This window comes from Lytechinus pictus, chromosome 12, assembly GCF_037042905.1.
Source record: "Lytechinus pictus isolate F3 Inbred chromosome 12, Lp3.0, whole genome shotgun sequence".
Taxonomy (NCBI): Eukaryota; Metazoa; Echinodermata; class Echinoidea; order Temnopleuroida; family Toxopneustidae; genus Lytechinus; species Lytechinus pictus.
Window position 1 is genome coordinate 10,479,851 of NC_087256.1, and position 26,885 is coordinate 10,506,735.

At 35.7% G+C, this 26,885-nt stretch overlaps 1 protein-coding gene across 1 annotated transcript; it reads left to right on the forward strand.

Annotated features, from left to right (window-relative positions):
- The first annotated feature begins 575 nt into the window (after nucleotides 1–575).
- Nucleotides 576–26,726, forward strand: LOC129273291 (CDK2-associated and cullin domain-containing protein 1-like). Its single transcript, XM_064107339.1, has 9 exons — nucleotides 576–789; nucleotides 8,087–8,213; nucleotides 8,990–9,092; nucleotides 9,801–9,896; nucleotides 10,934–11,036; nucleotides 11,512–11,601; nucleotides 17,230–17,371; nucleotides 20,394–20,477; nucleotides 21,917–26,726. The coding sequence occupies exons 1-8, from the start codon at nucleotides 741–743 to the stop codon at nucleotides 20,443–20,445; spliced, it is 762 nt and encodes a 253-aa protein (XP_063963409.1). The 5' UTR covers nucleotides 576–740; the 3' UTR covers nucleotides 20,446–20,477; nucleotides 21,917–26,726.
- The last annotated feature ends 159 nt before the right edge of the window (nucleotides 26,727–26,885 follow it).

A 26,885-nucleotide genomic window follows, 5' to 3' on the forward strand; every position in this document is an offset into this window, starting at 1 on the left:
ATTATCTCAATCTAGTCCCCTCACATTCCCCATGAGTTTGTTAAATTTGTGGTAAATAGGCCTAAATGGAACTTTGCTTGTTCATTATTGATGCATTGACTCCTCTGAAATTCTACAAAAATGAGTGCTAAGAGTACATCGTCGAAGGCAGAATGCAAAGAAAGTAGTAGTGAGAATTTTTTTATCATACTGTATTTTCATAGGGATGGAATGAAATTGTGTTGATAAATTGCAGTATTCAGTGAGTCATGTGCCGCTATAAGGGGGCGGGTGACAGCTCCCCCCACCCCGAAATTTCGTATATCGTATACCTACCAATAACCCCGTCCTAACATGACAAGAAATTTTAATCGCCGCAAAGTCAGGGGGTTCAGTCTGGAATTCAGTTAGATTTTAATTTTCTGGTTCAGTTTATATAAGAACGAAGAAAAAACTATACCCCTTTCCAAAGTAAGTACTTTCATAACTATAACTAAATGCCTATAGCCCTATACCCAGGATTGCCAAGAATATAGGGGCCATTTTTTATAAAAGAGGGGAAATTTTCCTTTTTAATTCTGTGACACATCGCGGATACCATAAATTTAGACAATGGCCAATGGCGCACGCAAATGCCAAACTTGTCGCAAGAATGTAAACACCGGAATTAATTCTCGCTTGAAATCTCAGTTTTACCAGCAAAGACTGTACTCGACAGGCGTTTGAAGGATATCAGATGGTGGAATGAACCATCCTGCGTTATGGGGGATCCAAAAAGAAATGACTATTCGCCGTTATTAACACCTCTCGGTAAGTTGAACTCCTTATAAATTTTGTTTACCATGTTTACAGTCCCACCCATTGACATTTTGAATTGAAGTTTTGTCATTGACACATTGTCATTTGATGTGTCATTGACATTGTCATTTGAGCGCGAAGTTTTCGATATCTCATCAAAGTCAAATAAAAAGAAGGCGTCTCTTGCGTCTCTAGTACCCTTATCAACTCGAATATTGACTTGCTATGATTAAAACAAAATTGTTTTCGAAAGAAATTATGAGTGCCCCCAAAAATCAAAATGGGAAAAGATTGAAGATGTGAAATAATTCCTCTTACTGCGCGAAGCGTGGAACTGGAACTGGAAGCTTAGAAATTAAAGTTTTATGAAAATAGAGAACAGAAATGATTATGACTACCTTGGTCACATCAGATTTGATTATAAAAATAAGTGTATCCACATTTCTTTAACTCAAGTTGCAAAACAGAGTAGAAGACGGGTAGGCCTATATACAGGAAGGAAATACTGAGTCATACTCATACTCATAGGCGCTCTTTTTCTTCCCGCGAATATTTTTAAAAAAAATTCTGAAATTTTAACCTGTTCTAAATTTGATATTTCTAAGATTAGGCCCTATATATAACTCGATTAAGAAGAAAAACAAGCCCAAAATGTGAAAGGGATGATGCAAGCTAGAAGAGAGACCTTTTCTTTCCCATGCTCGCGAAGCGCGGAAACCTCTGTGATTCATTTTGGGGGGGGGAAAATGTGTAATTTCGCTCATATTAAGGACGTTCCACAGTTAAAATGAAGTCCATGTCATTTTCACCAAATTTTGCTGAGAGTTACTTTGGTATCTATGCATTATGAAAATGCAAAAAATAATAAAGGTTCATGTGCTTATTTTTTTTCTATGGGTCTTCAAAGTCGCCGTATTTGAATGATATGCAATCTTGCGCAATCAAGAGAATTGTGCCTCTCTTAGACCTCACGAATTCACCAAATGAGTTTAAATCATTACTCAGTGGATACCGCATCAAATTTTCAAAATATATAACAAAGTGTATACCAAAGTAAGAGAAAGTCTTTTAATTGGTAAAACTATATCTAGTTGGAGTCAGCAACGCCCTCATTTGGCAAGAATGGTGCAAAAACGCGGAAAAAACAAATCTTCAAAGACGTGAATCTACTCAAAAATTAAAAAAGTATTTTGTAAGCTGCACTTTTTTCAAAATCCATGTCATTTTCATCAAATTTGGCTAAATTGTAGAGGAATGCATATCAAAGGTGTATGGAAGTTAAAAATATGGGGTCCATGTGCTTGTTTTTTAACTATGAGTGTCCAAAGTGATGCGAGTTGGCATGAAAATCGCCCAAAATGCGCCCAAAACGTGCAAAAGTCTAGTAATGCCGCCTAAAATACGAATGGTTCCGTAGTTTTGCCCCCAAACATTCAAAATCCATGTCATTTTCATCATACTCTCCAGATTTGTAGAAAAATATATTCTGAAGAAGTTAAGATGTTTAAATTATGGGGTCCATGTGCTCGTTTTCAAATTATCAGTGTCCAAAGTATTGCGAGTTGGCTTAAAACAGCCCAAAATGCGCCGAGAACAAGCAAAAGTCTGTTAATACCGTCTAAAATGCGAATGGTTCCGTAGTCTTGCTCCCAAACATTGAAAATCCATGTCGTTTTCATCATACTTTGCACATAGATACTTTAGCACCTGAATATTCCAAATATGCACAAATTAACATGGGTCCATGTGCTTGATTTTTTTGCAATAGAGCTTCAAAGTTACCCAAAATGGATGATGTTCTTAAGAATTGCGCATCCAAAAGAATTCGGCATTTTTAGACCTCACGAGATCACAACATTGAGTTTATAGCCCTATTACTCAGTCAAAATCCATGAAAATTTCATCAAATTTTGCAATATGATTAATAATTGTATCCGTAAGATGGATAATCTATCTATATTGCTGTCAATTGTTTGCTCATTTAAGTCTAACAACACTCAGTTCTTACAAATTGCGGGAAAGATACTCAACCTCAAAAATTTAAAATTTCAATAACAAACTTGAGCAGTAAAAGAAATGCTGCACTTTATTCAAAACCCATGTCATTTTCACCAAACTTTGCAAAGTTGTAGAGGAAGGTATACCTAAGATGGGCAAACATTAAAAAATATGGGTTCATGTGCTTGTTTTCAAACTATCAGCACTCTTATTAGAGAAAATTTGCTTCTTAAAACACCCGAAAACGCGCCAAAAGCAGTATCTATGTGAGGGAAAATTCCGAACCACTTTTCCATTTATTCAAAACTCGGGGTCATATTCCTCATACTTTGCAGCACTACAGAGAAACTATTTTGAAATTGTAGAGGAATAAAAAAATGGTCCATGGAATAATTCCAGTTTATTAGCTTCATGAAATAACACATCAGATCTGCAGTAAGTGCATGCAGATAAGGAGAAAAATCAGCTCACAATACCTACAGCTGATTAAATCGCCAGTTCATCCATTGTGATGTCAGCGCGCAGAGTGTAAAATATGCGCAGATCATGATGCGCACAAACATAACTGTGGAACGTCCTTAAGTGCTTCCTTTTGATAAAGAAACTTCAGAAATATTCAAAATTTCAAATCAATGGCGCAAAACAAGACATGGATGTGCAGCGATATGAAGTATAATATCGTACATACTTTGCATAGCACGGCACGAATTTGATGCCTCCCCTTTGAGCAGATACTTTGCCAAAAATTACTTGCTGAAAAGCGGAAGAAATAGCATTTGGGGACTAGGGGAGTGATGTTAATGTTCACCCGCTCCGAACAGAAGAGCCAAACTTTTGTGTCAATGCAATTATTGAAAAATACTTGTCATACTCTTTACACCCATGTATACTTTATAATTTCTGGCAAGAATATACAATTCCCACAGGCAGGAATGGGAAAAACGGAGTAGAAAAAAGGTGTGGGAAACAAAAGGGAATGGCAATTTTGATATTTTTCCCGCGTGGAGCACGGAAGCAAAATTTTATATGAAGAGAGAAGAAAGTCTCGGTGAGGGTTTTTGTCTTGCCTGCATAGCAGAGCGAGACTATAGGCGCCGCTTTTCCGACGGCGACGGTGGCGGCGTCAACATCAAATCTTAACCTAAGGTTAAGTTTTTGTAATGACATCATAACTTAGAAAGTATATGGACCTAGTTCATGAAACTTGGCCATAAGGATAATCAAGTATTAGTGAACATCCTGCTCGAGTTTCAGGTCACATGGCCAAAGTCAAAGGTCATTTAGGGTCAATGAACTTAGACCATGTTGGGAGAATTATTTTCAAAATCTTAACCGAAGGTTAAGTTTTTGAAATGACATCATAACTTAGAAAGTATATGGACCTAGTTCATGAAACTTGGGCATAAGGTTAATCAAGTATTAGTGAACATCCTGCTCGAGTTTCAGGTCACATGACCAAGGTCAAAGGTCATTTAGGGTCAATGAACTTTGGTCAAGTTGGGGGTATTTGTTGAATTACTATCATAACTTTGAAAATTTATGGATCTATTTCATGAAACTTGGACATAAGGTTAATCAAGTATGAGTGAACATCCTGCTCGAGTTTCAGGTCACGTGACCAAGGTCAAAGGTCATTTAGGGTCAATGAACTTTGGTCAAGTTGGGGGTATTTGTTGAATTACTATCATAACTTTGAAAATTTATGGATCTAGTTCATGAAACTTGGACATAAGGTTAATCAAGTATGAGTGAACATCCTGCCTGAGTTTCAGGTCACATGACCAAGGTCAAAGGTCATTTAGGGTCAATGAACTTTGGCCAAGTTGGGGGTATTTGTTGAATTACCATCATAACTTTGAAAATTTATGGATCTAGTTCATGAAACTTGGACATTATGTTAATCAAGTACCACTGAATATCCTGTGCGAGTTTCTGGTCACACGACCATGGTCAATGGTCATTTAAGGTCAATGAACTTTGGCCGTGTTGGGGGTATTTGTTAAATTACCATCCTAACTCTGAAAGTTTATGGATCTAGTTCATCAAACTTGGACATAAGAGTAATCAAGTATCACTGAACATCCTGTACGAGTTTCAGGTCACATGACCATGGTCAAAGGTCATTAAAGGTCAATGAACTTTGGCCATGTTGGGGGTGTTTGTTGAATTACCATCCTAACTCTGAAAGTTTATAGATCTAGTTCATAAAACTTGGGATATAAGAGTAATCAAGTATCACTGAACATCCCCTGTGAGTTCCACTTGTTATTCTTTTAACCAAAAAAGAAGGGAAAAGACAACAAAGCTATACCTTTCTCCCCTTTTCTCCTTTCGCTTTTTCTTTTTCTCCTTTTCTCCTTTTTTTCTTTCTTGGGGGGCGACCGCCCCCACTGCCCCCCCTGGCTACGCGCCTGTCTCCATGGAGCCTGGGGCGGAACACTCACACGTATTGCGAGGTTAGTATTAGTATACTAACCTCACACCATGAACCGCGTTTGGCAGTGGATTTCTAATTAGTGGGTCGCGCGTGCTGGGTTCTCACTTCTGGTGTCCACAATACACGACTTCTATGGCTTGACTTTTCTGTGCGCGGCGGCATGTAATGAACCCTTGGGTGGGGGCGGGACACTCACACGTATTGCGAGGTTAAACTAACCTCGCACTACGAACGTTTTAACGCAATGGATTTTAGAGTTGTCGGTTAACATCGCTTCATAACGCAAATAATGTTAGCCGAAACTCATTCCCCTACTCACCAGGGCTTTTTCTGGTGAAAAGCAACCCATTTTAAATTTTACAAATATTTTTCTATATAAAAACCACATAAAAAAAGAGCAAAATCACTTACCTCGTCCTGAAAAGTTGCTTCGCATGTCTCTTCCACGGAAATAAAAGGAAGGTAGTTGTTGGCGCTAATACAATTCACAACCTTAATTCAGCTTGTCAGTATTTTTGAAACTAAATTCTTGATTCATTGTATGCGCAATTTTCCCATGATTGTTTGATAAAATATAGACACCAATCAATGCAATAACTTAAAAAACATACTTTTTATATTATTTTTGCTGACAAAAATACTTTTTGGAAAACATTCAAACGATGACAAATTAAACAAAAAAAATGAAAATTCTACGTACCTTGAACGAAGCCCGCAGTGCTACCGTTCGTTTGTCAATAAACGTTCCACCAAAGTCTTTACAGTAAAAAGACTGGACACTTTGCCGACTTCGCGTAACACTTTGCATCAATTTACATGTAAAATAGTTTTTGTGCCTAGTCTTTTCTTAGTAGTGTCTTTGATATGAAGGTAAATCGCGCGCCCTCTTTAGCTAATTAGACGAAAAATTTGGGAGATGGAAGCGATGTCCGTATTTTGTCAACGAGAAGAAAAATCAATGCTTAAATGACGCTATTTGAGGGATGATCATCATATTAGGGGGAATTTACTTCACATCGTTCAGTATGTTTTGTAGAAGTACTTGATTTGATTAAATTTCTTCTTAAATTCGCGGGAGTTTGTTGCAATTTTGCATGCGCCGTGCCTTCAATTTTCCTGTACACGGAGGCAGTAATGCACCCATGGGTGGGGCAGGATTGCATTCGCCGACACAAACCGAGTATTTTGGAGACAGCAATGTTGCTCCAAAATACTTGTTTTCTGTGGCCTTTAGAGTCCGAACTTATGTAAATGGGCTTACAATAATAGGTTGTCTTGTCTTGTAAATACTGCACTTGAACGCCTCAAAGAGGCTACAGACGTGCAGGCCATTCATGCAATCGCTGCCGCTATATACTTCTTTTAATTACATGTAGGTTGCAACTTTTAGCCTACATTCATTTGTTTTTATGTTACAATAATGCTGTAAATAAATGAAAATATTAAAAGTAGAGGAGCGTTTTACATACAGATATTATTGTCGCCATCTTGTCTTCTTTGTGATTGCATCCTAGCGACGCGTCTATAGAGGGCGGCAAAATCATAAGCAGTGCCAACTTAGATTTTTAAAAATACTTGCATCAGCGGATAAATTTCATGAATCGTACAATACTTGCATCGGCCGATAAATATCATAAATACTTGATATGCCACCTCTCATTTTGGTATCAATTATCGCCCACACTTTCAAAATGGTATGACCGAAAGCCATGTATTGTAAACTTCATGTTGATACCAGAAACATGGGCAACTTTCATTGGCAGAACCAAACATAATTAAACATTTCCAGGAATTACTCGGAATTACTTTCAGATACCATGAGATCCCATTTAACATTGCGAACTATTTCCAGAACCCTGTTTGTTAGTGAGTGACAGGTGTGTGTGTTTGTGTGTGGTGCAAGAAGGTGTGTGGCGAACTAGGAATGAGTGACTTTGTAGTCATAACTTTTCTACATTGCAAACTACACGTAAGTCTCCTACAGTTTTTCTCCCCAGATCTAGATGTGTTTATTTTGTCACATGACATCAAAGAAAGTCCAACTATATGTTGATTCAGGAAATATTTTATATATATTTTAGATATCATTAAACATTTCCAGGAATTACTTTCAGATGCCACAAGATGCCATTCAACATTGCAAACTATTTCCAGAACCATGTTTGTTAGGAAGTGACAGGTGTGTGTTTGTGTGTGTTGCAGAAGGTGTGTGGCGAACTAGGAATGAGTGTAGGCAACTTTCATTGGCAGAACCAAACATAATTAAACATTTCCAGGAATTACTTTCAGATGCCATGAGATGCCATTCAACATTGCAAACTATTTCCAGAACCATGTTGGTTAGTGAATGTCAGGTGTGTGTGTTTGTGTGGTGCAGAAGGTGTGTGGCGAACTAGGAATGAGTGACTTTGTAGTCATAACTTTTCTACATTGCAAACTACACGTAAGTCTCCCACAGTTTTTCTCCCCAGATCTAGGTATGTTTCTTTTGTCACATGACCTCAAAGAAAGTCCAAGTATTTGTTGATTCAGGAAATATTTTATAACTCATATCATCCTTCTGATTAAATCACATTTTTATGATTTTATTCAAGATCTATAGATGTAAATTTGCATGTTTTAAAGTTTTCTCATATTTTTAACATGTATGGGATATATGTGTGTATTTTCTTATTTGAAGTTTTGTAGATATGGGGATTAGCTTTGAGAGGTCAATGGCCTTTGTTAATCCCCCCATATCCTCCACACTCCTTTTCTTTCTTTATCTTTTATAATGCTATCCTGTGAAATATTTCCTAATTTTTGTTTAATGAGATGAGAGATCATATGAATCAAATTGAATAGGGAATCTTTTGTCCTATTTTTATGTTATAGGGTATGGGTTTATGACAGAGGAGGACTATAGAGTGCAATATTGGCCACAGCTTGAGAGTGCAGTGCAGATGCTTCTTACACAGGAACCGGGAGTTTTCATGAAAATATCTTATGAGCAAATGTACAGGTAAGTTTGTGTGTATCGGGGGTGGGGGGGGGGGGTATGTTTGACATCATTTTATAGGTTGGGGAATGATAGAAACCTAAAATTTTTAATATGTCTTCATCATCTACTTATACAGGTCTTACTGTATTTTGAAAGATGTCAGCTAGGCTAAGCACAATAATCAGTGGTAAAAAAAAATCAAAGATTTAATCAAGGGAGGGGGGGGGGTCAAAAATTACATGTATAGTAAAATTCCCCAAAAGAATCTTGTTCGCAAGGAGTGACCTACAGTAATAATAATAATAATAGGCATTTATATAGCGCCATCTATCTAGAAATATTCTATTCCGAGGCGCGTTGTTATTATTATTATTACCCCGGCTTTAGCTCGAGCTGCCTCTCAGCGCTCATGCATTCAAGGAATTAATCCTGCCGGGTACCCATTCACCTCACCTGGGTCGAGTGCAGCACAATGTGGATAAATTTCTTGCTGAAGGAAATTACGCCATGGCTGGGATTCGAACCCACGACCTTCTGTTTCAAAGTCAGAAGACTTATCCACTAGGCCACAACGCTCCACAATACATGTATTTATCCAGAAAAAGGTAAAAAACCACAACTTTAGATCAGAGTTAAGATGAAACTAGAGATCAGAATATGGGCCCAAGTACCTAAGAGGAGTCAAAATCATGTACATCAATTTGAATCCTTCAATTTGTAAAGAATTTATCATTGGAAATTGTTTATAAATTAGACGGTTCTTTATGATCTGCATGTTCACTTCTCTTATTCAACAGTTGCGTATACAAGTGTGTTTGTCAGCAGTTTGCTGAGAGAATGTACTGTGACCTACGTAACACTATCATATTACATCTTCAGCATAAAGCAGTCCAATTACAGGTATGTATTGACTTTCTTGAGTGAAAGCCTTTCTAAGAATACATCCCACTAACTTTTTTCTTGACAAGGCCATTTTCTGGTTTAAAGAATAGATATGAAATGAGTATTGGATGTGTAACCATTATCAACTGAAGTTACCGAAACCATTTTTCTCCAAATAAAAAGCACTATGATCAATCATGGGCTAAAGCCAGGATAATAATAATATCCAAGCCCCTTTGGAAGCACCTTTTCTTTGAAGGTAGGGGAGGGGGGGGGGGGCTGTGGGATGTCCCATCAATTTCAGATGTGGCTAGTGTTCTGATATATTTTGAGCAGATGTTGTTTTCATTTCCTTTACACTTGTTTCTATTTATCTGTTCATCTTTGTACATAACATTTAGTTTATCCCAGGGAAAAGGAAACTTGATGCAAGGTGGAGGTTTCCTGTCAAAATACATCACTTCCTTTATTAGAGATATGTGTATGAAAAGTTTTAAAATCAATTTTAACACCACATCTGTTTTTAATTCATTTTTTAAAATCATGTATGAAATAAGAATGATATAGTTTTCAAAGGAAAAAGAATCAGTTTTCATTCATGTTGAATTTCATCAAGGAAATTTTGCATTGTAATTTAAAAAAAAAATGCAATGCAAGTGATGTATTCATACCTGGAACCTGTATATTGATCATGATTTTGATTTGAATTTTATTCTTTTTCTGTAGAATTGTTCTGAAAGTCAAGTATTGGAGCAGTTTCATTACATAGTAAAACAGTATACTCAGGCACTGGGATCCATTGTAGCCATATTCAGTTATTTGGTAAGTCAGGTTTTATTGTCCTTGTATGAAACTATGAATGAACCTGCTTTTTTATGCAGTTTCATTCTTATTTCAGATCCATCCTTTTATTAAAATGTCTTTCTTAAATTCAGTTTCAACTCCATTAGTAATATGGTTACCCATGCCTAATGGCTTGTTTAGGTCTACTGTTTAATTGTTTGATATTTGTGAATTATGATAAATTTTAATGATTCAAATGAAATTCCAACATACTTTTACTTAGTGGCTTGTTGATAAGCTAAAGGACGATTTTTATAACTATTGCACAAAGTTATTGGTGGTACTACATTAAGTATGATCTGCTTGTATAAGTAACATTCAAGCTGAGGTTTAAGGTTGTAGTTTTCATGTGAGGTCTGTACATTTTAAAGTAATATTGTCATTGTTATAACATGCTATGATTTATCAATTTTTTTATTTCGTTCTTTGTATCTTAAAGAAATTTTCATTGCAAGACAATAAAAATAATCCGCTTTTGTATAGCGCTTAATACATCGAACAACGTGTCTAAGCGCTTTACAGATACATTATTACCCCAGTCATCGCATTCAATCAGTCATTCCCGCACACAATGTGTGCACATTCTCCACTCCCTGGGGAGTATTCCAGTCAGTCGCCGGTGAGGTACACACAGTACTGGACAAGCTACAATGACTTTCACATCCTACCTGGTACCCATTTAGCACCTGGGTCGAGAGTGGCAAAGTGTAGATTAACGCCTTGCCAAAGGATGCCAGACCGCGGTGGGATTCAAACGCACAACCCTCTGTTTGCAAGGCGAGAGTCAGAACCACTGCACCACGGCTCCTACACAAAGATTTTGTGTGATGATATTGAAATCTGATCAAAGGAGTTGTGACTGAAATTGAATGCATTTGGTATACTTTATGTTTGATAGTTGGGTTCATCATAGTGTAAAACATAATGTTCTATTTCTTAAAATCAATTCATTTATTGGCTATCCATCAAATACATGGAGACATATATCTTGTTTACCTTTCCTTTTCATTTCTCAGAATCGTTTCTACATCGTACCTCGAATCAAAAGTGAGCTTAGTGTTGAATTAACAAATGTCTTCATACAGTACATAGTTGATATTCACATAGCTAGAGTACTAGGTGAGTAGAATCATCTGAATTGATTTGATATTCTTTTCCAATATGGAGATAGACTTGAACCAAATATTTGAATAATACTGTCTTGGTGAACAAAACTCATACTGTGAAAATAACCAGTACGTCATCATTTTGGATGATACAGATTACCACATTTATAAACATGTACATTTATGTGTTAATAAATGGAATGAATCTTTCAATTATAATACTTGAATTATATTTATGACTGACGAGCCACGAATACTTAATTTTTGCTTTGTTATTTTTCACACTGATAATGTACATGTAAACAATATTTTAACAAATGAATCCTATGAGTTATATGTATCTAGTTTATGTACTCGGTATCTCCGACTCTTGCTCCTATATCACCTCTCAACACAGAAAGGTTTTAACAACCATGCATTCATTATTGTGTCTATGTCATGTTTAGATAGTTGCTATGTTTTTAATTCTATTTTGATACCCTTATCAGCCTTGCTGGAAGAGGCCCAAACTAAACCTTTTGCAGTGCACCCCAAAGTAGCCTCTGAAATCACTAACAGTCTCTACTCATTCAGTCAAGGTGAGTCATACCCTTAGCGAATGTCCTTGGGGAATCCCCCATTTGTGGGGGAACCCCCTACAATGATATGACACCATAACAATGTATACATGTAGTCACACACACAATCCATATGTAACTATAGTAACTGAAATACAAACATTGCTTCAATGGCAGTGGGTGTTTGCTTTTACTTCAGTGCCAGTCATGGCATTAAGAACAATGAAGTCAATTAATTGTAGGGTCTTTATTTTTAGAGGAACAATTTACAGCAGATACTCTGCAAGGAGCAATATACTGCTACATGTACAACTACTACTACTGCTGCTGCTGCTGCTTCTAATACTACTGCTACAACTATTACTTCTACTACTACTACTACTACTACTACTACTACTACTACTACTACTACTACTACTACTACTACTACTACTACTACTACTACTACTACTACTACTACTACTACTATTACTACTGCTTCTACTACTACTACTGCTGTTGCTGCTGCTGCTGCTACTACTACTTCTACTACTACTACTATTTCTACTACTACTACTACTACTACTACTACTACTACTACTACTACTACTACTACTACTACTACTACTACTACTACTACTAACTACTACTATTACTAACTACTACTACTACTACTACTACTACTACTACTATGCTGCTGCTACTACTACTGCTACTACTACTGCTACTACTACTACTACTACTACTACTACTACTACTACTACTACTACTTCTGCTACTACTACTACTACTACTACTACTACTACTACTACTACTACTACTACTACTACTACTACTACTACTACTATTAATATTACTACTACTACTACTACTGCTACTACTACTACTACTACTAATACTACTACTTTTACTACTACTACTACTACTACTTCTACTCCTACTATAATACTTATACTCCTACTATTACTACTTTTACTACTACTTCTACTACTACTACTACTACTACTACTGCTGCTACTACTACTACTACTACTACTACTACTACTTCTACTCATACTACTCATTCTCCTACTACTACTGCTGCTGCTACAACTACTAATACATCAACAACAACAACTACTACTACAACTACTGCTACTACTTTTTCTACTACTACTGCTGCTAGTGCTACTACTACTTCTACTACTACTACTACTACTTCTACTACTACTACTACTACTACTACTACTTCTACGACTACTACTACTACTGCTGCTGCTGCTAGTGCTAGTACTACTACTACTACTACTACTTTTTCTACTACTACTACTACTGCTGCTAGTGCTACTACTACTTCTACTACTACTACTACTACTTCTACTACTACTACTACTACTACTACTTCTACGACTACTACTACTACTGCTGCTGCTGCTAGTGCTAGTACTACTACTTTTTCTACTACTACTACTACTGCTGCTAGTGCTACTATTACTTCTACTACTACAACCATGGGTGTCGATCACGGGGGGGATGGGGGGGATATATCCCCCCCAATATTTCAAGTGGGGGGGATGGCCTGTATTATCATCCCCCCCAATAATTCAGGGTAGAAAAATTGTAATAATGATGATGAAAAAATGAAAAGTTTGATAATGATGATTATAGTATGCCATCAATCAGTTTGTTTCCCTCGCAATATTGTTATTAATGTCGGGGGGTGGGTTGAGTTAGCCAATTAAGACCGTAATGGAGCAAACTTTACAGATGCTACGGGACACCAGATCTGAGCTTCTTCGACTTTATTGAGGTTTGCCAAAACCAACAAAATGAAAGGAGTAACAAAACAACAACCCTGCAATGACAGAAATGAAATAAGATTATCAATAACACCATTTCAAAAACATGTCATTAGCACTTGCATCACACAATGTACATAATAGACTGCAGATATTGAATACATGGCAAAATATTGATATTGAAAGTGGGGTGTATTCATCTCTATCATTTACTGAAATGATAAAATACATGCATTCCTCAAAAACAGCTTGTAAATATTATCGTTGTAGCTATCATCTCAAAACTATTTAGTAAATGTAATAAGCATATTACTCATATTTAGTCAGATGACATAAGAATGCATCATACACTGTATACATCACGATATTCTATTAAAATGAATCATTTATACACAGAAATAGAAGAGTCCATGTAATTAATGCCTACCCAAAGTCAGAGGCTACTGGTGGTTACACACCACCTACATCACCCAGGATACCACAAAGGAGTAGCAGCTTCTACATTATTCGAAATCTCGATGAGGATCAAATGAGTCGGACCAGCTATAATTAAAGAAAGCAACAATCGTAACCATAAGATAATCATAACTCCAACTCATGATAAAATTGCTTAGAATTCCCTGAATTAATAGTTTAAAAAATATTATATTTCTCAAACAATTCTACTACTTTCAGTGTGGATAATCATTGGTAATGATATACTCACAAATATTAATGTTTTCTTTTGCACGAATAAATAATCCAATTAGTAAAAACTATGTTCATTAATTCCAAAGTTTTGATCAAGACCCAAGTACTTGATAGAGCAAGTAGCTCTATCGAACGGAGTCAAACTGCATATTTCTGTCTATTGAGCTTAACACAACCATTCTCTATTACAGTTTACTCATCTGATACTGCAATTAAAAGAGTAATTTAAGTCTACAAACAATATGTGTATGTTCAGTAAGCAAAGAAGTCATAGATCTAACTTCTTAGTTCAGAACCATAATCAGAAATCATCACATCATATAATATAACGAGGTCAGCTAGAAGCATACCTTACCATGGGCGCCGCCATCTTGAAATACAATGTTTACTATAGAACGCCCTCTATGTTATCTTTTAAATAATCTACTAAAACTTTCTCTTCAATTCAACAAGTAATCCTAAATTTCTGACCTTTCAAATATCAAGTATTACTTATATTCATTATTCCCAACAATGTCTAGCACAAAAAGTAAACCAGTAAATATCCTCATAATTTGTAAGATACAACTCGTCTTTGAACTTGACCGAGATACACTTGCTCGCTTAAGTCAATGAAAGTAAAAGTGACTAAATTCAATCTTAAAACAAGTCATTCTTTTCTCATAATTTTGTCCATGATAGTATAGAAACGATTAGTTATTAAATTAATTACATTTTACTGTAATTCTATGCAAAAATAAGATAAAACGACACTTACATCAGCCCTTTCCCAGGCCTGCTTCGATTGCAGTCCGACCTGCACCAGAACCAGGACGTGCAATAATCTACCTAACGTAAAATGCCAACAAGCAGTGGAGTCACGGAACCACCCCAAAAAATATCATTCCGCTAAGGATTTGTTAAACTTTGAAACAGCCAATATGAAAAGATATAAGTATATATATTGTTTTCACTCAATATTACGAGAAAACAAATCCTTAAAATCCTTTAAAATACATAACAAGGATTAGAAAATAACTAGAATTTTTCGAGTGTACATACATCGATCATCCTAACCCTATCTAGTGATCCGGCCGATCAAGATAATTCCAAACACCTGTACAAAAATAATATGCAAATTAGGCACATTCTTCTCAAGTGACCTAAATGAAAATTCCACTTTCCGACATTAAATAAAAACATTCTTTTCCAGGGCTTTTAAACAGATGGGTGGAGGTTCAAGATGAAAAAGAATGAAATGTTTATGTACCGGTATATTATATTTTTTAAACACATGACATAAAAGGACCCCGACGAAAAAAAACTTTTGTTGATTGGGTGTTCCATCCCACCAGTGGTGAATAAATTATTTTTAAGAAATCAATTAATTCAAAAGGGTGGAAAAATAAACGGGTGGAAAAGGGTGGCAAGATAAACAGGGAAACCTTCATGGACGTAAATCCTAGAGGGGTAGATCTTGAAAAAGTACAAAAAACTTTTCTCAGATTTACCCCTCCCCACATCCAAGTGCATGATGTTTGTCCCATTTAATCTACAACCCTTTTGAATATTAAACATTTTATCATGTGACCCCATCAGATACCTCTCATGAAAATATTGAGGTTCAGTGAGCTCAATATAATATGATCATATTTTTACAATGCCCATCCAATCGGCTGACAAAAAAAAACGAGGAAAATGAGAAAAAGAGGGAGAGAGGAAGGGAATGTAATGGGAAAGAAGAAATTATTGTTCATGATGATGTTAGATTATACTATAATTCTGTTATATTACATAAGACGCATTTTTCATAACTTTATGAAACATAATTTTATTAGGGCCCATGTCTTCATTGTTCCTGGTGCTCACATTGTCTGTTTAACTTTAACGAGATATATAATCCTGTAGCACTAAAACCTCCTGTTTTCAATATACTTCCTCGCACTTCGAATTATTATTTTATGTGCAATAGTATGCTTCTTTTCATGACTACTCAAAGTGATTGCCACATTTTAAGGTCTTAATATAAAACATTTCTTGTCCGTGCTTATGTTCGCATTAGTGAGATATGTCTGCTCTCCATGAATTCCTAAAATTAGTCCTTAAAATGTCCCTTTTTCTGATCTCAATATCAAAACTTTTCAGATCGCGCTTCGCGCTCGCATCATTTGGTTAATGAAATACGTATGGTCTTAGTGAATTCCTACAAACAAGCTTTAGAATGCCCCTTTTCAGGTCTGAATTTCCTAAATTTTCAGCTCGCGCTTCGCGCTCGCAATATTTGATTATTGAGATGCGTATGTTAATAATCATGATAACAATGACTTCAAGTGCTTCATGTGTAATTCTAACAAAATCAGAAAGCGCTTAGCACTCGCATTAGATGACTGTGGTGAGATATGTAGTGGATTCCTTAAATATAGTCCTTAAAATCTCCCTGTTTGGGGTCAATATATACAAAAAATTTCAGCTAGCGCTTCGCGCTTGCATTGTTTAGCGAGACAGGTAAGTATCATGATTACAAAAAGTTGATTATAATGTCCCTTTTTACATCCGAATATCAAAAATTTTAAGCTCGCGCTTCGTGCTCGCATTATTTCATCAGTGAGATACATATCTGTTTAATATATGGCACTGTCCTTAAAGTGTGTCTATTAGGTCAGTATACCTGGCAACTGAGCGCGCTTCGCGCGCTCACTAAGTGACTCAATATTTTTGCTGGTGCCCCCCAATGCCATGACCCACGGTACGCCACTGGGCTTACTTGTAACACAAATTGAATTTTGTGATTTTAGTGGGGGTAATATTGAAAGATCCACATCCACAAGAATATTTGTGTCAATCATCCCCCCCAACCAAGAATACCGATCGACACCCATGACTACAACTATTTATATTACTACTTATTCTAATACTGCTGCTGATGATAATGACTTACACAATGAAATTATCATGATATCGTTAATTGACATAAAATTCATGATGATTTATAATGATGAAGACAATGAAAATGAAGATAGTATTAAGTTTGCACAGTTCAGCATACTTAGGGCTTGTATGCATTTTCATATTAGAAAGATATCATGACTTTGAAGTGAAAAAATAAATGTTTGTTGTTAGGAACAATAAAATTGATTATTTAATGAACTATCAATTCCACACAAAGATTCATATTATGTGGAATTTAACATGTGATATTACAATGATTTTTTTTAAATCCTAGATTATGCTCAGTTGAAGCCTGCTCTGTTTGCTAAGTACATCCCTAACATCCTACCTCCAACAAGGTTAGAAGACATCCCTGTATATATCCAAGAAACCCAAAGACTACAACAAGAACTCATTGGGTGCAAAGAATTTAACAGGTAAGATATTCTTGTATATATATCCAGGAAGCTCAAAGACTACAGTAAGAACTCACTGGATACCAAAAATTCAAGTGGTAAGATATCACTGTATATATCCAGGAAACTCGAAGACTACAATAAGAACTTACTGGATGCCAAGAATTCAACAGGCAAAATATCACTGTCTATAGCCAGGAAACTCAAAGACTACAATAAGAACTCACACAGAGTAAAAATGAAAATGGGTAAGATATCCTTGTATACATGTATATCCAGGAAAATCAAAGACTACAACAAGAACTTACTGGATGCCAAGAATTCAACAAGTAAGATTTCCCGAAGCGCGTGCAGAAAATTTTGGATATTCTGATCTAAAACTCCACACTGAATGTAAAATGGTTTGAACAGATAAAGAAAACTCAGACGAACATAAGAATAAAGATTTGATCAAAATCAGACAAGGAATATCACAGTTATTGCATTTGAAAGATTAGCATTATTCCCCACTTGTTCTTTTGTATTTTATTATATAAAATTAGGTTTATTCAATATTTTCTTTTCAAGAACCGAAACAGTTGAATTGACAACTGATTTAGTCCATTAAATATTCTTTGTTGCAACTTATTTCATTATAAGGGAGACATATCATTCATTCTGGTATGAAAAAATGAAACAATTTTGATTCCACAAGGAACAGCTAGGATAGTGGGGATGTGACAGCATCAGCCCACCTATTAAATATTCATGACGACATGCATATCACCATTTTCATAAAATATTATTTAACTTTAGAATTAAATAACTTAACTAATCGTTATCAGATTTTGAGAAAATTTATTTATTTTTATAAAATGTATTTGATATAAATATTTTCAGCCCGGAGTATCCCCCCCAAAAAAAAATCAAGCTGCATATCTGAATAAACATGAGTGCGCGTGTTTAGAGGTAGACCTAGAATCTTGGCATATTTGATATTCCGATGTGAAAGAGGGTGAATTTGAACACTATTTCAAGTAATGTGTCGGAAAATCCTGAAGTGGGGGGGGGGGTTCTACAAAACGTCGTTCATTTTCATTACATTTCTGTCATTTATCATACCTACCACTAGATTACCAGGAGGTGCGCTGCCTATGGAAAATAACACACGCAGCACCCCCAAATTTTGGGGGTGCTTCACCCCCAGCACCCCGCTTCCCAGCTCGTAGGGACATGGGGCAGGGTGAAAAAGACTGTGAAATTTGATTTCTATTGTCTGACTTAAAATTATAAGTATACAATACACGGGCGGTCGGGCGCCCGCTCACTTGATTCGACATAAAACCTGGAAGTTTCAAGTCGAACCACCACCCCATGTCCCTCCCTGCTATGGAAGAGTGTGTATGGTTATCACGTATTGCGCGCGACCACGTCTGTATCGGAGTGCTGCCCCGCTGGAGCTTGATTGAGTCGCGTTATAGGAGGGATGTTATTGGAATATGTGAAAGACTATGTAAATGATTTGCGATTGTCGGATGTGATAATTATGTACATTATAACATATTTAAAAAAATACAGGGGGAACCTGATTTTCGTGGGGGTGCTGTCTATGGAAAATAATACATGCAGCACCCCCAGGATAATTTTTGGGCACCCCAGCTTCCCAGGTCCCTGCAGATAAGATATCACTAAATATATCCAGGAAACTCAAAGACTACAATAAGAACTCACACATAGTCAAGAATTAAACAGGTAAGATATTCTTGTATATATATCCAGGAAAATCAAAGACTACAAAAAGAACTTACTGGATGCCAAGAATTCAAAAAGTAAGATTTCCATGTATATATCTAGGAAACTCAAAGACTACAACAAGAACTCACAGGTTGCCACAAATTTGATAGCTGAGATATCCCTGTATATATCCAGGAATATAAAAACTAAAGACTACAACAAGGATTTACAGTCTGCCAAGAATTTAACTGTTAAGATATCACTGTATATATCCAGGAAACTCAAAGACTACAACAAGAACTCACAGGATGCCAAGAATTCTACAGGTAAGATATCACTGTATATATCCAGGAAACTCAAAGACTACAATAAGAACTTCCGGTCTGCCAATAATTCAACAGGTAGGATATTCCTGTAGGTATATCCAGCAAACTCAAAGACTACATTAAGAACTCACAGGTTGCCAAGAATTCAACAGGTAAGATATCCCTGTATATATCCAGGAAACTCAAAGACTACATTAAGAACTCACAGGTTGCCAAGAATTCAACAGGTAAGATTTCCATGTATATATGCAGGAAACTCAGACTACAACAAGAACTCACAGGTTGCCAAGTTATTTAACAGCTGAGATATCCCTGTATATATCCAGGAATATAAAAGCTAAAGACTACAACAAGGACTTACAGTCTGCCAAGAATTTAACTGTTAAGATATCACTTTATATATCAAGGAAACTCAAAGACTACAATAAAAACTCACAGGTTGCCAAGAATTCAAGAGGTAAGATATCACTGTATATATCCATGAAACTCGAAGACTACAATAAGAACTTACAGTCTGCCAAGACAGGTAAGATATCTATGTGAATCCCTTAACTCCAAGACTTCAACGAAAAATCACAGGAAGCCAAGAATCCAACAGGTCAGGTTCTCTGATTGATGTAGCGTTAAGGATTCAGGAATGGTTCCTTGTGTCTCATTTCATTATTACAGTGCATAGTGACTCTAATAGCAAGAGATCTTCCACTGAATGACCATTTTTCGCAAATTCCCATGCTCCCACTTGAGAGTTAGTTTGTCTTACCCTGGCCTTTTGACGTCTGTTATATTATGATTGTTCCTCCTCTAAAAAAAGGCTCTTTAACAAATGAAATAATATAGCCATTATATGCGAAAATCAAACAGTGCTTGAAATGGGTTTTCTGATAGGGTAATAACAATATGCAACACTTATCTATATACTATGTTGCTGTTTTTGTATGATAATGGTCATCTCAATAACGATGATTTTTTTTTTTTTAATGTTACATGTATTTTCACCCTTGCAGACTAGGTCACATAAGGAAGCGTACCAATGAAGATGAGCCAATAAACAGATGACAGTACTGGATACATTCATCTTAACTCATCAAGTAAGTGGAAGATATTTTGTATAGAAAGTTTCAAGGAATTGATTCTTTTTTATGGGTCAGGGAACTTGCAATGTGTGAGAAAACCTCTTATCTAATATCATTGAAGTCTTTTTAACTAAGTTTTTAAGTGACAAAATGATCTGTTAAGTAATAGCTCTGAGTTGCAACTCTCTTTTGGAAAAAAAAAATCAACAGGGAGGCTATTATGCTCTTGAGAGGAGAGGGGCTACCATCATACATGTACATGTGATAGGAGATTTTGCTTGATATAAGTTATAATTCATCAATGAAGAGCTTTTGAGTTACTTTTTGATCAAAGCACATTCAATTAACCCTCATCATTCAGTGGGCAAGGGGATAAATATACCAAAGACAAAGATGCAGAAGGGCAGTTCCATAAAATAATTATTTTGGTCTCGCCCACCAGAGGTGAAGGCGAGACTTAGGAATCAAAATGTCGTCCGTCCGTCACAAACCTTATGACACATAACTCCCCAACCGTAAGTCGCTTTTCAACCAAACTTGAATGGTAGATGGACTTGGGGGACCTGCATGTTATGCTGCAATTGGAGGTCACATGGTAAGGTCAAAGGTCATTTTCAGGTCAACGTTAAAGTTTACAAGCAAGACTTTCTTATGACACCTAACTCCGCAACCGTAAGTCACTTTTCAACCAAACTTGGATGGTAGATGGACTTGGGGCACCTGCATGTTATTGTGTTGGGAGGTCACATGGTATGGTCAAAGGTCAACGTTAAAGTTTACATGCAAGATTCTCTTATGACACCTAACTGCACAACCGCAAGTCATTTTTCACCCAAACTTGGAGTGTCGATGTAGTTAGGAGACCTGCATGTCATGCTGCAGTCGCAGGTCACATGGTAAGGTCATTTTCAGGCCAACGTTTAAGTTTTCATGCAAGACTCTTATTACACATAACTCTGCAACCGTAAATCATTTTTCAACCAAACTTGGATGGTAGATGTACTTAGGGGACCTGCATGTTATTGTGTTGGGAGGTCACATGGTATGGTCAAAGTTCATTTTGAGGTAAACATTAAAGTTAACGTGCAAGACTCTTATGACAAGTGTTATTCCATCCCAGTCATTTCACAATGAACTTTCGATACAATTCTGTTGCGTGCCCTCGTAAATCACAATATTTCTGATTATTTTCATAAGTGGGCGAGACACAAATCGCTTATGCCTTGTTTAATTCTTATTCCACATTACAAACTACTCAAGCAAGGAACATTATAACCTTTCTTTCAAATGAACTAGAAAACAGAGAAATCATTTGAGAGAGGCCCCACAAATAAGGGGTCAGATGTACATACTTTATGGAATACATGTATGCATCTGTCTATGTAGCTAAATTTTATATCAGTGTTTATCATATTTGATTAAATATATTTCTTGTTTCTCTCTTTCCTCAACAGATTATATCAGCTTCTGTGAGGCTCTACAATGTATATGTAAGAAGACTTTAGTTTTTATCTTTTTGCAAGTGTGATGAAATCTTTGGATTGGAATGAACTTATCCTTTTCAACTTGCCACCTACTTCGTTCTAGAGAGTTTCTACAGGGATGTCCTTTGTTGCAATAATGTTCTATATTTGCTTTATCTTCAGCATTATAGCCTGAGAAAGTATTGGTAGGCATAAAATTACTTTTCATTTGTCCTTTTATAGTGTCCCATGGTTTGAATAAGATGAATCATACTTAACATTGAAGGGGATTCTATTATAAGAAGCTCACTCGAAGATCATTGATGAAGTGAGCCTTCAAGGTTTATGTGCTATGTCAATCTGTTTGGTGTTTGCTGGGAGATCACAACAAGACATTCAACTTGGGAATACTCCCCAGGGAGTGGTGATTGTGTATACACCTTATATACAGGCAATCCTGAATCCAGTGACCAGGGTTGTAATATATTTGTCAAGTGCTTTAGAGATATTTTTCTGATGTTGCTATATAGAATCAAATCTGCTAATGCATCTCATATAGTAAGGAAATTACCTGATTGTCCAAAAAGACACTGGTAGCCTGTTTGCTCCAGTTTCACATTTTTATTTCCTTTCTCAGTCAATGTTGCCACTGAGTTATGTCTAGTTGCTTGTTTTCCTTTTTGTGTCGCACACATAAACAGATTATTGTGGAAGAGCATTTCATATACATGTATTTTAAAGAATCATATCGTAGAGATTGCTGTGTTATGTATCAATTCAAAAAAAATTGTTTTCCTTTTCTTTTACCCTGAGAATTATTTTCATATATCAGAAGTCATAGCAAAATGAATTTTAATGGCAATAATGTCAACACTCTTAACAGTTACTTTATTGTAAATTTATTCCGGTTTGGTCATCTGCAAGGTAAACATGTTCAGCTCTGACGCTTAAAGACCCCGCTGAAATTATTCAATGATTTGCTTTTCAGATCCCCTTCCCCATTTCCACCATGGACCATGAAAGTTGTCAATTTACATTGTGCCACCAGCACTCTTTAATGATCAGGGGGTCGTTTCATAAAGCTGTTCGTAAGTTAAGAGCAACTTTAAGAACGACTGGTGAACCTTTCTTACGCGCTTAACCATCGCCAATGAATATACCATTTTCCACAAGAACAGCTTTATGAAACGGCCCCCTGATGTGTCAGTGTTAAACACAAGTGAATTAACCCATCCCCTTTGCCCCCTTGTCAAGAAAGGATTCCTGAAAGCAACTTCAAAAAATCACACCAGTCTCCAATTTTGCGAGACAGTTTGAGTTGATTTGAGATTTTTTTTGTATGTTGTACTATTTATAAGAAGATTTTGTTTTACAAGATGATAGATGTGTGTTTTGTTAAAGGTTATGTTGTGTAATTTATTGTGTAAATATTCCTTTCTTATGTGAAGATTTGAGTGCTCTTTGTGATAAGCTCAGGAACGATGTCATTATCTTTGTATGGAATTTAGGGTGATTATTAATTCACAACAATGCAACACGCATCTTAGGTGAAATTGAGTCTATTTGTAAGGAGTATTTCTTCTTTGTTTTAACTATTAAAGCTAATCTTATATAGCTGTTGGTACAATAATTTAATGGGGAAGATTTTAAAATCAATGTTCATTGTCACCATATCATCATAGCTCTAGATCTGGTGGATGTTTCAGAGGGCTGTATGTAAGTTACCAATGACTTTATACACAGACTGTGACCCTTTCTTATGCTATATGACATATCCCTATGATATATCCCTAAGCTGACTTAGCACCTAAGAACATGTTCCTGTCTTGTGTTCAAGTTGTACACCACTTTACAAACAGCTTGATGAAACACCCAACTGGTTCATTTGCATAAACTGAACATTGTGAAATCATGAAATCTAACCCGTAAAACGATCACACCAAGGATCACATACACGGATAAGTAAATCTTGGATGTTGCATTGTTATTATTATTTGTTTGGCGTCACCTGTGCCTGGGAGGCGTAAAGCGAACTGAATCACTGACCCGCAGGTCTCTCCTCCCGATATAACTGATTGGGGAGTGCAGATGGACCACTACTCCGGGGTTCCCCTTAATCTTAGCAAAAGACCTGACACATGGCTTGAATATATTTTGCTATTTCTCAGCAATTACATATTTTTCCATCAGAACTGTTTGGCTCATCATATGTACAAACATTTTAGTGGTCATTTTATTGGATTCTGTACGTACTCATTATGGGATCATTACCACAACTGGAATTTATTGAATTGAATTATATGTATTGAAATGAAATGTTCCAGGACTGGAAATCTGCCCATTAGTGAAAAGAAGGATCACTTGTATATCTAAGATTTCAAACATGTAATATATTTGTTTGTATTGATTTTTATCATTTGAGGCATGTAATGTTAAGATCGATTGAAAATTAACTCAAATTCAGATTTATTTGATCTTCAATTCCTTAGATACACAGCTACATGTATGTTGTTATCAATTTGAGTTTCATTTGTTTCAATCACAACTGTTTGTGGCTGATATAAAAATTTAACCTTTTATCAGAAAGTTCACTAGTTTTTGATATTTTTCCCCCACATATTTGTTTTCTCATTTTGATGTGAGATGTATTGTGTAAACGTATTAAACAAATTTTACACAGAAAAGATACCATTTGAAAGGAAAATCTTTTGTAGTCATTATTGGAAACAGGTAAATAGTTTTGATATTTACTTCAGTTTGTAATTGAATGTGTCTCTTCCTGAATCTATTTTATATATTTGTACTGAAATAGATATGAGGTTTGATAAATTATTTGTTTTCTTATTTACAAGAATTTTAAGAACTGATAAGCTAAGGACCAGCCTACTGGAACCATAGCTGGATCCATGCTGGAACCAAGTTGTGAGATAAAACTTCCTGAAATTGAATGTTTTCAATTTTCCATTTTCAATGTTAATATATTTGGTAATCAATTGAAAATAATAAAATGGAGCATTTCAGATTAATGGGGGTGTTAGTGAAGTATTCTTCTTTACATTTTGATACATTTAGGACTAGATTGATATGCAGATTGGAAAACATCATTTTATACTTCACATTTTTGTATGTCAAATTTATATATACATGTTTCTAATGAGCACATATCATATCACACATCTTGCTCTGTTTTATATTTGTCAATTTGTTGCAGACAAGACTGATTTTCTTGCAAAATAATTCTTTAACTGTTGATTTGTTCAATGTAAAAAAAAATAAAGAATGAAATTTGAAAGAAACTCATATAAAGGTAAATGTGGTAATGGAAATCCATGTCATATTGACAACAGAGAATTCCCCAATAGATTTTTTGTTAAACAAGCAAACAAAAACAAGAGAAATATAATGAGATCGACCCCAAATCATGATTTAGGATAGGTAATTGATGTTCTTATTTGTAATTAATACATGTAAAAGTGACAGAATTCATGTGAATTCACATTTGCTGGATTTGCTACTGGATGAAAAAAAATGGTAAGAAATACATGTACTTAAGAAGGTAACAGATCATTGAGTTTAGGAAAGGATGATTAAGTTTTTAATTGTATTAAGGGTTTATTTGTGTGATTCATTATGTCATGGCACATTTCCTTATTTACTGCATGCAATGTTTGTTTGTTATCGAATTGCAGGCAAAATGCACTTTATTTATCCTTGTTTACAATTAGGAATGATCTAATATCTGATTGCAATGTTTTGCCCTGTGGATTTTATGATCTTTTTTTACATTTATTTTATATGAACTTCCTGTTTTGTATAGTGAAAGTAAAGATTAAACTGCGTTTTTTTAAACTGCGTTTTGTATCTGTAACTAAGTTATGAAATATTGTATATCTAGATACTGAGGTATCTTGTTTGATAATTATTGCACTGTGTTTATATTAAGTAAAATGATGTGTGTGTGTTATGGTAGATCTACAGTGCAATGAAAGAATTCCACATATGAGGTCTACATATAAGTCGTGTTTTAAAGAGTGATCAATTTATGTGTTTTGTTTGGGTCGGGGAGGGGGTAGAAATATTTTGATTCATGATCATGTTGTCATGTTTAGGCACATTCATTTAGTATTTCGGCCCCAGAGACCTTCAACGCTTGAATAATTCAATATTGATTTCTTGAATAAATACCATATTTCATTAGGCTACTTCTCTGTCACTTTGTGTGCAGTTTTGACATACATGCATCGGTGGGACAATTATTTGGGCTTCTTTGATAATAACAATATGCTGTGGTTTGTTTGAAAATAACACTTTTTCTACGGTGACACTATGGTGGTATTGTTCTTAATATGGAAATATGAATCATTGTAACAAATAGACTTTTGCATCAAATTACATCAAATTAAAAATGCAAACATGATTTCTTGTAAAATTACTCGAAGATGTTGACTGGTAGTAATTGTAATAGAAAATCAGGGTTTTGGTACAAAAATTGCCAGCAGATATTTTTCGATGCAAATAAAACAACAACCAAAGCAAGAAAGGATTATACTTGTAGGCGGCGGCAGCTTCGCATCCACTGTATAAAGTCTTCCGCATCAGACGTATTGCTGACGTTTCTTGTAACAGCATCAGACTTTTAAAAGGCGAATACAAACGCTGCAGCCTCAGCCTAGGTTATAACATGGGAAATAAGTCCATGGTTATAGGCTATTTCGTCACTAATTCTACAGAATTCAAAATAATTGATGTCTAATTACCATGGGCATCTGAATGTTTGTCTATGTAATTTATCCTTCCATAAGGAAGTAATCGCCTTAGACCCAAAGCCAAATTTTCAGAACAAGGGCCCATGACACAAAGCTTAGCAATGATTGTAGAACATTTTTTAACAATCGGTTGCATTGGCTATAATGTAAAATCAATCATGAAAATGATGCGTACAATTAATCGTTGACTTTTG